The sequence below is a fragment of the Tenrec ecaudatus genome, chromosome 6 (assembly GCF_050624435.1).
Source record: "Tenrec ecaudatus isolate mTenEca1 chromosome 6, mTenEca1.hap1, whole genome shotgun sequence".
In the NCBI taxonomy this organism is placed as follows: Eukaryota; Metazoa; Chordata; class Mammalia; order Afrosoricida; family Tenrecidae; genus Tenrec; species Tenrec ecaudatus.
In genome coordinates, this window is record NC_134535.1 from 117,266,393 (window position 1) to 117,280,389 (window position 13,997).

General features: G+C 40.3%; 1 protein-coding gene across 1 annotated transcript in view; it reads left to right on the forward strand.

Moving 5' to 3' along the window:
• Positions 1-13,997, forward strand: part of GUCY2C (guanylate cyclase 2C) — a 91,256-nt gene that overhangs the window by 13,341 nt on the left and 63,918 nt on the right. Inside the window, exons 3-7 of the mRNA XM_075553086.1 lie at positions 812-876; positions 3,882-4,097; positions 5,911-6,032; positions 6,814-6,910; positions 13,651-13,768. Of these exons, the coding sequence (XP_075409201.1) occupies positions 812-876; positions 3,882-4,097; positions 5,911-6,032; positions 6,814-6,910; positions 13,651-13,768 (618 nt within the window). The remainder of the gene's footprint in view (positions 1-811; positions 877-3,881; positions 4,098-5,910; positions 6,033-6,813; positions 6,911-13,650; positions 13,769-13,997) is intronic.

Consider the following 13,997-nt stretch of genomic DNA (forward strand, 5'->3'; position numbering starts at 1 on the left):
AGGTGAGAGTAGGCAAGAGCAGTTTAATAAACTCCACTTTACTATTCTAAGAGTATATGCTCTCTCGCTCTCTCGCTCTCTCTCTCTCTCTCTCTCCCCAGAGGGAGTTATAATGTGGTTCTCCACAGTCAGGAATGGGATGGGCTAGTTAGGGTTCCCTGGGTGAAATAGTAGAAAATGAGATAATTATTCACCCAATCAATTGCATTACCTGTTATCACTTTAGCCCTACTTTTAAAAATGTTTATTTTATTGGGGGCTCTTACAGCTCTTATCACAATCCATACATATATCCATTTTATCAAACACATCTGTACATAGGCTGTCATCATCTTTTTTATGTTCTTTCTCAAACCTAATCTTGCTGTCCCCTCCAGCTATGGTCTCCTCACTCTATGGCTTACCGACACTTTTTTAAAAAGATATTTGGTTTTTATTTCTTTTCTTTTTAAAAATCATTTTACTGGGGGCTCATACAACTCTTATCACACAGATGCTCCTGATGGTGCAGTCTGCTAGTCCCTCTTCAAGCCCTGCATGTTCTATCTTGACACAGGCTCCCAGTTCACTGCAGTCAACCACCTTCAGTGGACCCCTGTGCCCTTCAGCTGACAGCATCTCCTGTCTCAGACTTCCTTGCTCCTTAGGCAGTTTCCCAGTGGAAAACACCCTATCTTGCTTCTTTCTACTTTTCATTCTAATATTTTGGGACCTCCCATATGTAACCTTCTAGGAATTTTCCCCCTAGACACTTTGTTTTCTTTATTTTGGGCCCATTGATTAACTTTTATTTTATATTTTTCCTTTACAGGGAGACAAACAGATGGGTTGTGTTCTCATGGGGCCCTCGTGTACATATTCCACCTTCCAGATGTAGTAAGTTCTCTTGCTGTTGTATTAATGTTGCTGTGAATTGAAGTCAAGAAGTGACATGGCTACTTAATTATTTATAAAACACCAGTCTTCTCAAAGTAACAAAATCAGGGTGCTGAGTCCCTTGTATTGTGCCGTCTCTCTGTGACTGCCATTCACTTATCCATAAACTTCTACCTTTGCTCAGTGTAGGGTAAATTACAGTAGAAGTTCAGGTTTAATCATTAACACCTGAACCTGAGAGGTAGCATGATATGCTAAATCAGCCAGAGTCTTGGCAGATAATAGGGAATACAGTGAACTTGGATAATTTGAGGAGTTAAGTAGACAAGAGGGCCCTGAGACAACGTGCTCAGCTGCTAATCACAAGACTGCAGAGTTTGCATCTACCCAGAGGCACCTCAGAGGAAGCCATTGAGAAGCGTGAGAACCGTGAGGATGGCGGTTCTTCCCCGGCATTTGTCAAGATCTAGAAGGGTCTCCAGAGCTAGCAGCGGCAGCAGGAACTAGGAGCACAGTGAAGAGAAACCCAACGGATCGGGCAGGGCAAGAGGATATTAAGACTCTGTTCTACCTTCTGGTCTAAACAGGGAGGGAAAGGATCACGGTGCCAACTTCATGTGGTTATTTGAGGATGAGATAAATAAACTACTAAAGCTCTTTTCACAATGCTTACCATTTAGAAAAAGCTTTCACTGTATTCTAGGAAGAACATCTTCTCTGGCTTCAAGAAAAGGACCCACCCTCATTCTCTCCATGCATTTCACTCAAAGAACTTTGCATGGCTTTTTTTCCTGCCAGATTACCATTTCCCCAGCCGAACCCTTCCCATTTGGTGTCAATCTTCCCCTGAGTAAATAGATCATCTTGGGTCAAACAAGGCTTTGAGTTCTCCAAACATTAAAAAAAACGGGGAAGTTAGCAGAAGAAGCAGTTTTCTAAGATAAAAGAGAAGCTTGAGTGTGAACATGTTGGGTTTGAAATGCAAGTAGGACACCCAGGAACATCTTTCAAGGAAGCACTGAAGGTAGCATGGAATGCTGTTTTTCATTTACATGTGACCCAGGTGGTGGAGACACGAAGGTGAGCAAGCCAGACATGGTCCCTGCCTTCATGGAGGAAGCAAATATTAAACAGAACCCCAAATAATGATCTAATCTTAGTTCTCAGGAAAGGTTCACTGATGGATAGAGAGATACTTCATTTAAGACCCTATGAATGGAGAGCAGAGAGTCGCAGGTCCAGGAGGCACCATGTGGGCCTCAGGTGGCGGAGAACGTGAAGGGGCCCGGGATTCAGCCAGCGAGGGTGCTGGCAGCCAAGGTACCCGCCACCCTGAGAGCCAGCGTGGGCACAGTGGAGCCAAGGATAACGATGACCAAGGTGGCCGTGAAGGCCTCAGAGGCCAAGGCAGCCTTGCTGTCGCCTGCGGGCCTGCAGGCCAGGATGGGGCCCGTGGGAGCCAGCAAGAGGAGCCCAGGGGCCCTGAGGTTCCCCAAGATGCAAGTAGCTCCAGGTGTATCCATCGGATGACACTGGTAGCCCTGGCAGTGGCCGTCAAGAGCACTCGGTTGCCCTCCGAGGCCAAGTGGCACCTGGGAGTCCAGAGCGCCCGAGTGGTGAAGAGGCCGTGGGCACAGCCGACCCTCCCGCTCCTGGTACAGTGCAGCCCCAGGCTGCCCCAGAGCCGGTCGGAGATCCGGTGCCTGCACCTGGAGGTCCAGCAAACCGAAATCTCGAAATCACAATCGCTGTTCCATTACGGACTCCTCTGGAGGCAGAGGATGCTCTACATATCCTGACCTTCGCTTCGCCAACCTGCCAAGAAGAGATTGATATGCAGTTGACGCTTCAGGGCAGCGTCCTGACTGTCAGATGGAGTGAAGAAGACATTTTTGCGTTGCGAGTTTCCAACAACTGTTTCCTGGAACAACTTAGCCTGGTGAAACGCCATCTTGACAGCCTGGCACCTCCAGGTCTGAGAAACCCTGAAGGGCAGAGGGGGGGCTGATGCCTAAGCTTCCTCCCCATCGTACCCAGTGTTTCCTTCTAGAGCACTGCTTGCTTGAATCATTTGGCTCTCTCAGTCTGCTTGCCTGAATTAGATCTTGAGCACTGAGGACCACGCCTTTGGTTTTCTTGTTTGGGGGGAAGAGGGCGCTTCAACGGTTGTCACTGCAGAAAATCAAACTGAGCCGCAACATTTTGTCCTGAAATATGAAGGGAGGTTCTGGGACTCAGTTTTCCAATTGATGCAATAGAATTGAGGACCATTTAGATGTAAAGTTCATTTCTTCTCAGCATTCACCACTGCAAACATTTTGGAATTGATTTTCCTTGGTATATTTGCTTGTATGCATTACTGGACGCACCTATGCATAACGTGTTATGTTGTCAGGAGCTTAACATTAAAATGTTCTTGCACCAAAAAAAAAAAAGACCCGATGAATGAGTGAGCATCAATAGAGATGCAGAAAACATCATTATTGGCATTTGTCAACTCCAGCATTGAACTTGATGTGTTTAAAGAACTTCAAGAAGATTCTTGTACTGACGAAGAGAAGCAGAGTCTCAGTTTATGTCGGTCTCAAAGGTAGCTCAGAGAAGAACCAGAAGTAAGGTAAGGTATATAGGGGGATAAATAGAAGGCATCTTTCTGGCTTTATAAGTATGGTAGCTAGAATGACCCATTCTTTAGTTTCTTAAGCCAGTAGCCCAAAGTCCACATGTTTACCTTAATGATAAACCATTTTAGTACAAATCAAAGTAACCAAGTCACATATTCATGAAAATGACAAAAGTGTACTTGGAACATAGTATACACTTCATCATTGCTGTCTTAAAATGTATCTATGTGGGAGGACATTTATATCAGTGATAAAAACCATTTGAATAGCCCTATTTTCTTATTACAATTGATGCACACCTTCTGAAGCAGTTTAGGAAACTCTTATTTGTATTAGTGAGACTATTTCTGATATCAATTTCTCTCTCACCTGTTCACCCAGCCTTGACACAGACTTGGACTACCCAATGATTTCAGCAGGAAGTTTTGGATTGTCATGTGACTACAAAGAAACGTTAACCAGGCTGATGTCTCCAGCTCGGAAACTGATGTACTTTTTGGTTAATTTTTGGAAGAACGAATCTTTGCCATTCAAAACGTCTTCCTGGAAAACTGCATATGTTTTTAAGAACACCACCGACACTGAGGACTGTTTCTGGTAAGAAGGAGTATTAATATTTTTCTGGCACTTCACATGGGAAGATGTCACAGACTCATGAAAGTTTCCTGATTATTATCACATGCGCCTTTCACCTGCAAATCCTGTCTATAAGTCATGACAATGCCCACAAATCCACTCTTCATAGGCAAATAAAAACAATCAGGTCAAAGGAAGCACAATATCTAAGTATGAGAACCAGCACTTTTACATTGAACTTAGAGCACACAAAAATCCATTACAAAATGGGAAGAAATTAGTCCTATCAATTCTGGATTTTGTGTTATAGATTCAAAGATTTCATCTTTCGTGTGATAATGTAACTGGCTTACAAAATGGAGCAGAGCCTTTTCTTCCACAAAGATCAGGAAACTTTAATAATTTACAACACTTTCCTTAACTGTTATAAAACTTTCACATAAATTGTATTGATTTCCAACAGAAAACACTCTGAAGAAAATAGAAATAGTGCAATACCCAATTTACTGATAAGAAAGACAAAAACCAGAAGTTAAATGCTTTCACGTGACTGTGCATGATGTATCAGAGAATGCGTGTGCTGCCTATACTTGAAACCAGTTAGAGATAATTTCCCTCACATCTTTTCAGAGAAACAAAATGGACCCCGGGGAGGGAACAGAATCAATGTGCACCATTGTAACATTCACTCAACTCAAGCAAACATAGTAGGAGACACTTTTTGGTTTGATTACCAGAGCCAGGAATGCTGCTTAGTTCTGTAGTCTACTTCAACTCAAGGTGCAGAAGGCTGAGATGGAGTAGTACTTGGAATTCGTACCTAGGGAGCTGTCAGACTCAACCTCAAGTTCTCTCCTAAAGAGAATTTAGAGCAGTAGTTCTCAACCTTCCTAACATCACCACCCTTTAATATTTTTCCTCATGTTGTGGTGACCCCCCCAACCATAAAATTATTTTCGTTGCTACTTCATCACTCTAATTTTGCTACTCTTATGAATTGTAATGTAAATATCTGATATGCAGGATTTATTTTCATTGTTACAAATTGAACATCATTAAAGCATCATGATGAACCACAAAACAATATGTAATTATATATTGTGAGATATTTATTTCTAATTACAAATAAATGAAATTTTGTCTTGAGGCATGATGTAGCATGGGTAACGGTCTTCACCCTGGGTACTCATAGGTGGGCATATCTGCGTGTGGGTGGACCTGCCTGGAGACAGATAGAGGAGCAGTGTCTCGGTTCCTAAGACCAGCAATATGTGTTTTCTGAGGTCTTAGGCGACCCCTGTGAAAGGGTTGTTTAACCCGCCCCCTCCCCAAGGGGTCACAACCCACAGGTTGAGAACCACTGATTTAGAACATACAAAAGTCCATTTCACACAAAACCGAAATTAGTTCTATCAATTTTGAATTTTATAATATAGATTCAAAATTTTCAACTTTCATGTGTTAATGGAGCTGACTTAGAGGACAGAGCAGAGCTTTCTTTCTGCAAATATTAGGAAACCATTATAATGGACATATATTTCAAATTTATATGATATATAATAATATACATTTTAATATAAAATATATACATATTAAATTAAAATAGTTGGTATATACTACACTGCATGTATATACTATATAACATGATAGATACATTATATATATATACACATACATACACATTATAGTGTGTACTATTTGTTGCATTAATAATGGAAATGAATGTTAGATAAACAAGCAGGTCCTAGGAAAGATCTGCAAACACCGCGTGAAAGGTACAGATATTGTGAGAAAGTTTAATTAGTTCCTTAGAGATTCTCTTTCCTTGTCTCAGGTACCTCAATGCTCTTGAGGCTGGAGTTTCTTATTTTTCTCAGGAACTGGACTTTAAGGATATGTTGAGACGAGATGAGCAGTTTCAGGACACTTTAAAGGATTCAAACAGGAAAAGCAATGGTAAGAAGACATGGAGATATTTTCTTTTTACCAGTTTCTTCCTCCTGATTACCACCTGCTTACGAGTCATCATTACTCCATAGTTTTCATTGTTGGGGAGATCTGTAGATTGTTGGTAGAAGATGCCTGCTGAGCAGGATTTTCCAACACCACTCAAAGCATTAGCTAATGCCCTTATCAAGCATTTGCTGTGTTAAGAACCTACCACTTAGAAAATAGACACCAAGATATGGAAACATAAACAGATCGAATGAGGTGTCACCCAACTTCCTTTAGCAATAAAGCAAGCACTTGGCATATTGTTAGATTAGCTTCTAACACTGAAATCACAAAGATTGAGTTTTGAATTCAGAAGCTACAGACAAAGTCCAAGGAAAATGGCTTAGAATGATTTCATGGTTTCTTCTCATATTAACTTTTACTATAGCCTTTTCAATTACGTTTCATCTCTGGAAATGGTTAGAGCAAACCCTCCAACACAGTGTAATGGAATGAGCATGGAGTCATGAACTTGAATATGAAAGCTAGTGTGTTCCTTCTCCAGCTTTGTGACCCTCTAGATTGTAGGCTTCAACCTCTTGGTCAAATTAAGGAGATGGACGAGATGGTTTCAATCCCATACAGTTATAGTCTCATTCTGTAACTGCAGAAAAGAAAAGATGGCATTTGAGGACTTGGTTTTGCAGCGTGGACATGCTGGATACAAATTCAGGGAGCTCGTTTGTTTTCTTTATGTGAAGACCATTGTGCATTTCTCAGTGCCTTTCTCCCTCTCCTCCAGTGTTTGTCATGTGTGGTACCCCAGACACAGTCGGTTCCCTCATAAGCGACCGGCCCGTGGCTGAGGACACCGTCATCATTCTGGTGGATCTATTCAAGTAGGTACAATCTTTTAATATTTGCAAGAACTTTCCGTTTTTCTTTTTTTCAGAATGGAAACAATTCAAGGATTTCCACGAGGCATATTCTTTTTTTTCACTTGTTTGGCCAGTTTCTTATGGGATTCTGTACGGAGATAATACTCAAGCCAGCTTTTCAGCTTTTCTTCATCACATCCTCATGCTAACCTCATCCATTACAACTGTTGACATCTCTTTTTTTTAAACATTTTTTAGGGGCTCATACAACTCTTATCACAATCCATACATATACATACATCAATTGTATAATGCACATCTGTACATTCCCTGCCCTAATCATTTTTGAAGCATTTGCTCTCCACTTAAGCCCTTTGCATCAGGTCCCCTTGTTTCCCCTCCCTGCCCGCTCCCCCCTCCCTCATGAGCCCTTGATAATTTATAAATTATTATTTTGTCATATCTTGCCCTATCCAGAGTCTCCCTTCACCCCCCTTTTTTGTTGTCTGTCCCCCAGGGAGGAGGTCACATGTAGATCCTTGTAATCAGTTCCCCCTTTCCAACCCACTCACCCTCTACTCTCCCAGTATCGCCCCTCACACCCCTGGTCCTGAAGGTATCATCCACCCTGGATTCCCTATATGCACTAGTGTACAACCTCTGCTCTATCCAAACTTGCAAGGTAGAATTCAGATCATGATAGCTGTGTGTGTTGGGGGGGGGCGGGGGGGTAGGGGACAGGAAGCATATAGGAACTGGAGGAAAGCTGTATTCTTCATCGGTGCTACCTCGCACCCTGACTGACTCATCTCTTCCTCTAGACTCCTCTGTGAGGGGATCTCCAGTGGCTGATACCATGTTTAAATACAGCTATGGTTTTTTACATCTCGGTCAAGTTTTAAAAGGAGCTCTGGTGGTATAGTGGGTTACACCTTGAGGTGCTAGCCACAAGGTTAGTGGTTTGAACCCACCAATCATTCAGAAGGAGAGAGATGAGAATGTCACTGCCATAAAGGTCAGAAACCCACAAGAGTCATTAGGTTCTGTCATATAGGGTTTCTATGCATCTGAACCAACTTAATGACAGTGAGAGTGGAGATCATAGCTCCCTTTTATCCCCTTCCTCCCCCACCCTAACCCCCAGGAACTATTATGATTATTTGCTGTTTCTTACACCATCCAATATATCCATTCACATACAATTTTGTCATTTGCTCCCCTTGAATGGGGTTTTGCAGTCATCAATGCTCTCAGCTTCGCCTTCCCCGCTTCCCCTCCCTCTTCCTGTACCTTCAGGGAACCATTACTCCCATTACTGTTTCTGAAGCGTTATTTATCTTGACTTTCATATATGTCTTTGTCTGGGCCATGGCAAATGAACTGATAATCTAATAACAGTATTACTGCCAATATAGATCACATTTGCTCTTTCAATTGTTAAGGACTTTTGGTCCAAGGTTTATTTTTTTCCCCTGTGGCCAACTTAATAAAGGGAAATTTCTAGTTAAATTAGTCTGACTTAGACAATTAATGTTTGTCCTCTGTAGCATCACTCAGTGATGTTCTCATCATCCCTTCTTTGGAAGTAAGAAGAGAAAGGTCTCAACTAGAAGCTGCCTTTTTCCACAGCCATTCCTTTATCATTCATCATATAGTCTGGTGGAAGATTTCACTGACAGACTGCGTAGAGGTAACATTCAAGTTAGACTGAGCTTAAAGAAGGTGTCCATGGATGGTCCCTGTGTCCCTTACCCCATCGCCTAGATCATGTAGTATCCTCGACCTGGCTGCATCATTAATCATTACCTGTTTGTTGTCAGATCATATGTTACAATAGAATTTCACGTACGGTTGTTGTTGTTATTAGTTGCTGTCTAGACAGCGCTGACTCATGGTGATTCTTTGTACAACAGAAAAAGCACTGCCAAGCCCTGTGCCACTCTCACAATTATTTGAACTCGTTTTTGTAGGTCCTGTGTCAAGCCATCTGATTGGAGTTCTATTTTCTCTGCCCTTCTACTTTACCAGGCATGATATCTCTTTTTTCCAGGACTTGTCTCTCCTGATAAGAAGCCCAAATTTCATGAGATGAAGTCTTGGCCATTCTCTTGTAGACTTATTTTAATTTTCTTCAACTTCAACCTGGGCTTGCCTGTGAACAGCTGATGAATGTTCCACACTGAGCTTCTGGCCTTGTTTTGGCTAATGATATTGAGTTTCTTTCTCTATTGCTTCTTCTTACAGAATTGTTCTATGATTCCTGTGTATTCCACCTGGTTGGTTCATGTGGACAGTTGCTACTTATGCTGTTGGAAAATGTATTTGCAATGAATAGTCATGGGTCTTGCAAAATTTCAAAAGATGAGAGTAGATTGCTCATTTCTGAGGGATTAACCACAGAAAACTTTATGAATAGCAGCAAAACTTTGTCAGAGAGAAAAAAAAAAGATAGAAGATGAGACTCTCAGATTGAAAGGCAATCAAACTGTGACTGAGAAAGAGCTGCCTCCTCAAAGAAGAGGTGACCTACATAATGCGGATGGAGTAAAACTTTGCTGGTGTCACACACTGAAAACAAGAATAGGCAGCTGCAAATATTCATTAATATTTGGAATATGAATCTAGGAAGATTGGAAGTTGTTAAAATGAAATAGAATGCATAAACATAAATTTCATAGGCATTAGGGAGATAAAATGGACTGGCAGAGGTAACTTTTAATCAGACAGTTGTGTGGTTTACTGGGCCAGGAATGACAAATGACAAAAGAGGAATGGTATCTCACTCACTGTCAAAAAGAACATTTCTAGATCTTGACGTACAGTGCTATGACCATATAATATTGCTATGCCTACAAGGAAGTTCAATTAATACAACTATTATTCAAATTTATACACCAACCACTAAGCTAATAATGAAGAAAATGAAAGATTCTACCAGCATCTTCAGAATGAAATTGATGAAACATGCAATCAAGGGGCACTGATAGAAACAAAGAGGAAGGAGCAGTATTTGGAAAATATAACCTTGGTGTCAGAAATAAAATTATAATCCAACGATAGAATTTTGTAAGGCCAATGACTTCATTTCAAATAAACCTTTTCAATAACACAAACAGCAACAGAACCACACCAGATAAAATACACAGGAATTACACTGACTACATCTGTGGGAAGAGATAATCGAGAAGCCACACATCATCAGCCAACATGAGTCCAGGATCTGACTGTGGAACAACTCAACACCTGCTTATACACGTTTAGGTTAAAGCGAAAGAAATTTAGAACAAGTCCATGAGATCCAAAATATAACCTTGAGTATACCCCACTGGAACATTTTAGAACATTTCAAGAACAGATTTGATTGTTTAAACATTAATAATTAAAGATCTGATGAGTTATGGGATGGCATAAAAGCATCAGACAGGAAGAGAGAAAAAAGTCATTAAAACAAAAGGAAAGAGAGATAAGCCCAAAATGGATATTAGGAAAGACTGAAATTTGCTCTTAAATATTCAGTAGCTAGAACAATAAGAAGAAATAATGAGATCAAAGAGCTGAACAGAAAACTTAAAAAGGTAGCTTGAGAAAACAAAGTAAAGTATTATAATGAAATGTGCAGAGACAGTGAGTTATAATATCAAACAGAAAGATTTAACATCAAACATGGCCAAAGATTTAATTTTGCTTGGATCACAATCATTGCTCATGGAAACAGCTGTCAAGATATCAAATACCACATTATATTGAGCAAATCTGCTCTTCAAGGTCTCCTTAAGTGTTGAAAAGCAAAGATGTTACTGTGAAGGCTATGGTATATCTGACCCAAGTTGTATTTTCAGTCACATCATATGCATGTAAAAGTTGTACAATAAAAATTGCGGGGGGGGGGGGAATTAACTGATGCAGTTGAATTATGATGCTGGAAAAGAATATTAAAAGCATTATAAGAAGAATAATCAAGTCTGTCTTGGAAGAATTATGGTCAGAATGCTTCTTAGAAGCAAATATAGTAAGACTTCATCTCAGTGACTTTGGATATGTTATGAGAAGAGAGAGAGTCCTGGAAAAGGACATTGTACCTGACGAAGTAGGGGGACAGCAAAAAAGAGAAAGACCTCCAACGTGATGCATTGACACAGTAGCTGCAACAGTGGACTCAAATATAACAGCACTTGGGAGGGCCATACAGGGCTGGGCAATATTTGGCTCTGTTGTACATAGGGCTTCAAGGGGCGGAACCAACTCAATGCCACTGAAGAACAACAATGCCTAAGGCATTGATCTTTATGCATTCCATTCCACTTTATTTATTTATTTACCTTGCATTTGAATTGTGGTTCTGGAGAAGAATATTGAAAGTACTACGGACTGCTAAAAGGACAAACCGATCTGTATTGGAAGAAGTAAAGGCAGAGCACTCCTTAGAGGCAAGGATGGTAAGACTTTGTCTTACGTACTTTGGACAAATTGTCAGGAGACACCAGTCCCTGGAGAAGGACATCATGTTTGGTAAAGAGGAGGGACAGCAAGAAAGGGGAAGACCCTTGATGAGATGAATTGCCAAAGTCCTGTCTCAATGGGCTCAGGCCTGGGAACAGATGTGAAGAAGGTGCGGAACCGTGCTGTGTGTCCGTCTATTGCACATAGGGTCGCTGTAGGTTGGAGCCAACTCCATGGCACCTAACAACAGCATATCACTTCTGATGACTTCTAGTTTTTCTGGATTCATATTTCATACCTTCCACTCTCCAATTATTGATGGATATTTACAGCTGTTTCTTCTCACTTTTAGTCATATTTCATTAACAAATAAAGGCTGGAAATCTTACTCCATACACTTCATTAGAACCCACTCTACTTTGAGGAGGCAGCTCCTACTCAGTCTATTTTGACGGCCTTCCAACGTGAGCAGTTCATTTTTTGGCACTGTCTCTGACAATGTCCACTGCTCTTTATAAGGATGTCAGTAACTAATCCCATGGAAATGGACAGCCTATTCCTTTTGTGTCATCTCGTCATAGTCTGGAAGGTCTGCTGAAACCTGTTCACCTTGGATGCCCCTTACTTGTATTTAAACTATCTATAATATTCATAAACCACATCAGACAGAGTCCATGTGGAAACACCTCTAAATGAACTGGACTTGACCTGATACTCACCTGTAGCCCTTGGACTTAAGGCTGGAACTAACCCAAGGGCATAGAATGGGCAGATGCTGAACTTTGGTTTACATCTCTTGTCTTGAGTGTGCCCAGTGAGGAGTAGCCAGGAACTACCATGTCCTTAATATTTTTAATGCCCTCCTTGCTTCATTATGACATAAATTAATCTTGTGGCATGGCTCTGCTGTTGTAAATGAATATTACTGAAGGTCTAGCCCTATCACCAACCACCAACCCTATTGTTTGTGTTAATGCCCAGTTACCGAATAGTTTAATGTGTACAAATCAGCAATCCTTTATTGTGGTTCATAGTTGTTCTATATTTATATAATTACTTTTCTCCATTGTGTTTTAAATTCTATACAATTGGCTAAATTAATGATGATATCAATAGAATTTCATTATGCCCCAGGGGGATGATTTATAATGTTCTCTCACATAAAATTACAGTTATGTCTCTAAGGTGAACCAGAGACATATGTAAACCATAGAGGTCTGAATGCATTTGGGGTTTGCAGTTAATTCTATCCCCAATCCAGTTAGTTCTTAGGACATGGCCCTTCTTGATGCTCACCTTCATGAAGAAATCACTGAAGTTATGGTGTAATGGCAACGTGTGGTGAAGAAAATAGATGGTGCCTGGCTATCAGAAAGAATAGCATCTGGGATCTTAAAGGCTTGTCTTCAAACAAGCAGCCATCTAAATGGGGCATCTACTAAGTTGACATGGAAGATGAACACCAGCCTGTGTGATCCAAGGATTGTAAATAATAAAATCCATGCCAAGAATCGGTGCTTAAATTGTGGGAGGGAGGGGAAAAAAAAAGAGGACCTGATGCAAGGGGCTTAAGTGGAGAGCAAATGCTTTGAGAATGATTGGGGCAGGGAATGTATGGATGTGCTTTATACAATTGATGTATGTATATGTATGGATTGTGATAAGAGTTGTATGAGTCCCTAATAAAATGTAAAAAAAGAAAAGAGGAGAAAAAATGATTAGGGCAAAGACTGTACAGATGTGCTTTATACAACTGATGTATGTATGAACTGTGATAAGAATTGTATGAGCCCCAATAAATTGTTAAAAAAATTGTGAACACCTGGTTTGCAGAAAGCTATGGGTGACAGTGGAAGCTCAAAATCTATTTGTGGGGTCCTCACATGGATTCAGCCTTGGGTGGATCCCCTCTGGCCATAGTTGAAAGATATGAATAGTCTTGTTATCAGACTGCAAACCCTGTTTAAAGTTGATTATGGCAGATGTAGTTGGGTTAAAATGTAATATCTTTTCATATGATGTCCCTTTTGACCCTAGAATATATATATATATATATATATATATATATATATATATATATATATATATATATATATATATATATATATATTCTTCCATTCCATTTGTCTAAGTTCTCTTATTCAACCTAGCAAATATAGAAGAAATAACCTATTGCAAGGAAGTTGAAAGTTTTGTCGGTTGTGAAACTAAAAAATAATTATTGTTTTCGACTGATGCCATCGTTTTTGAGAACTATTAGAAGATACATATCTAATTTTGAAGGGCCTTAATTTTCATGAGATCTTTATTTTTTTTAACAGTAACAATTACTTTAATGAGACTGTCACAGCCCCTGAGTATATGAAAAATGTCCTTGTACTGACATTGCCTCCTGAAGGTTCCAGACTAAATACCTCATCCTCCAAAGATCAAATATCGGTAAGCTCTCTCTGTGTGTTTTTATTTTCTGTGTCAAAATCAAGGTAATTATTCTCCTATGGGGGCCCCAAATTCTAAAATGAGCAATTAGTTTTACTCATTCTCACTCAAGAAATGTGAGCTCAGATCAACAAAATACAGCATATTTCAATAGCAGGGTCTCTAACAGAACTCTTACTACTGGCCAATGTGTTGGCCTTTAGACCAGCATGACTGCACCACGTCTGTA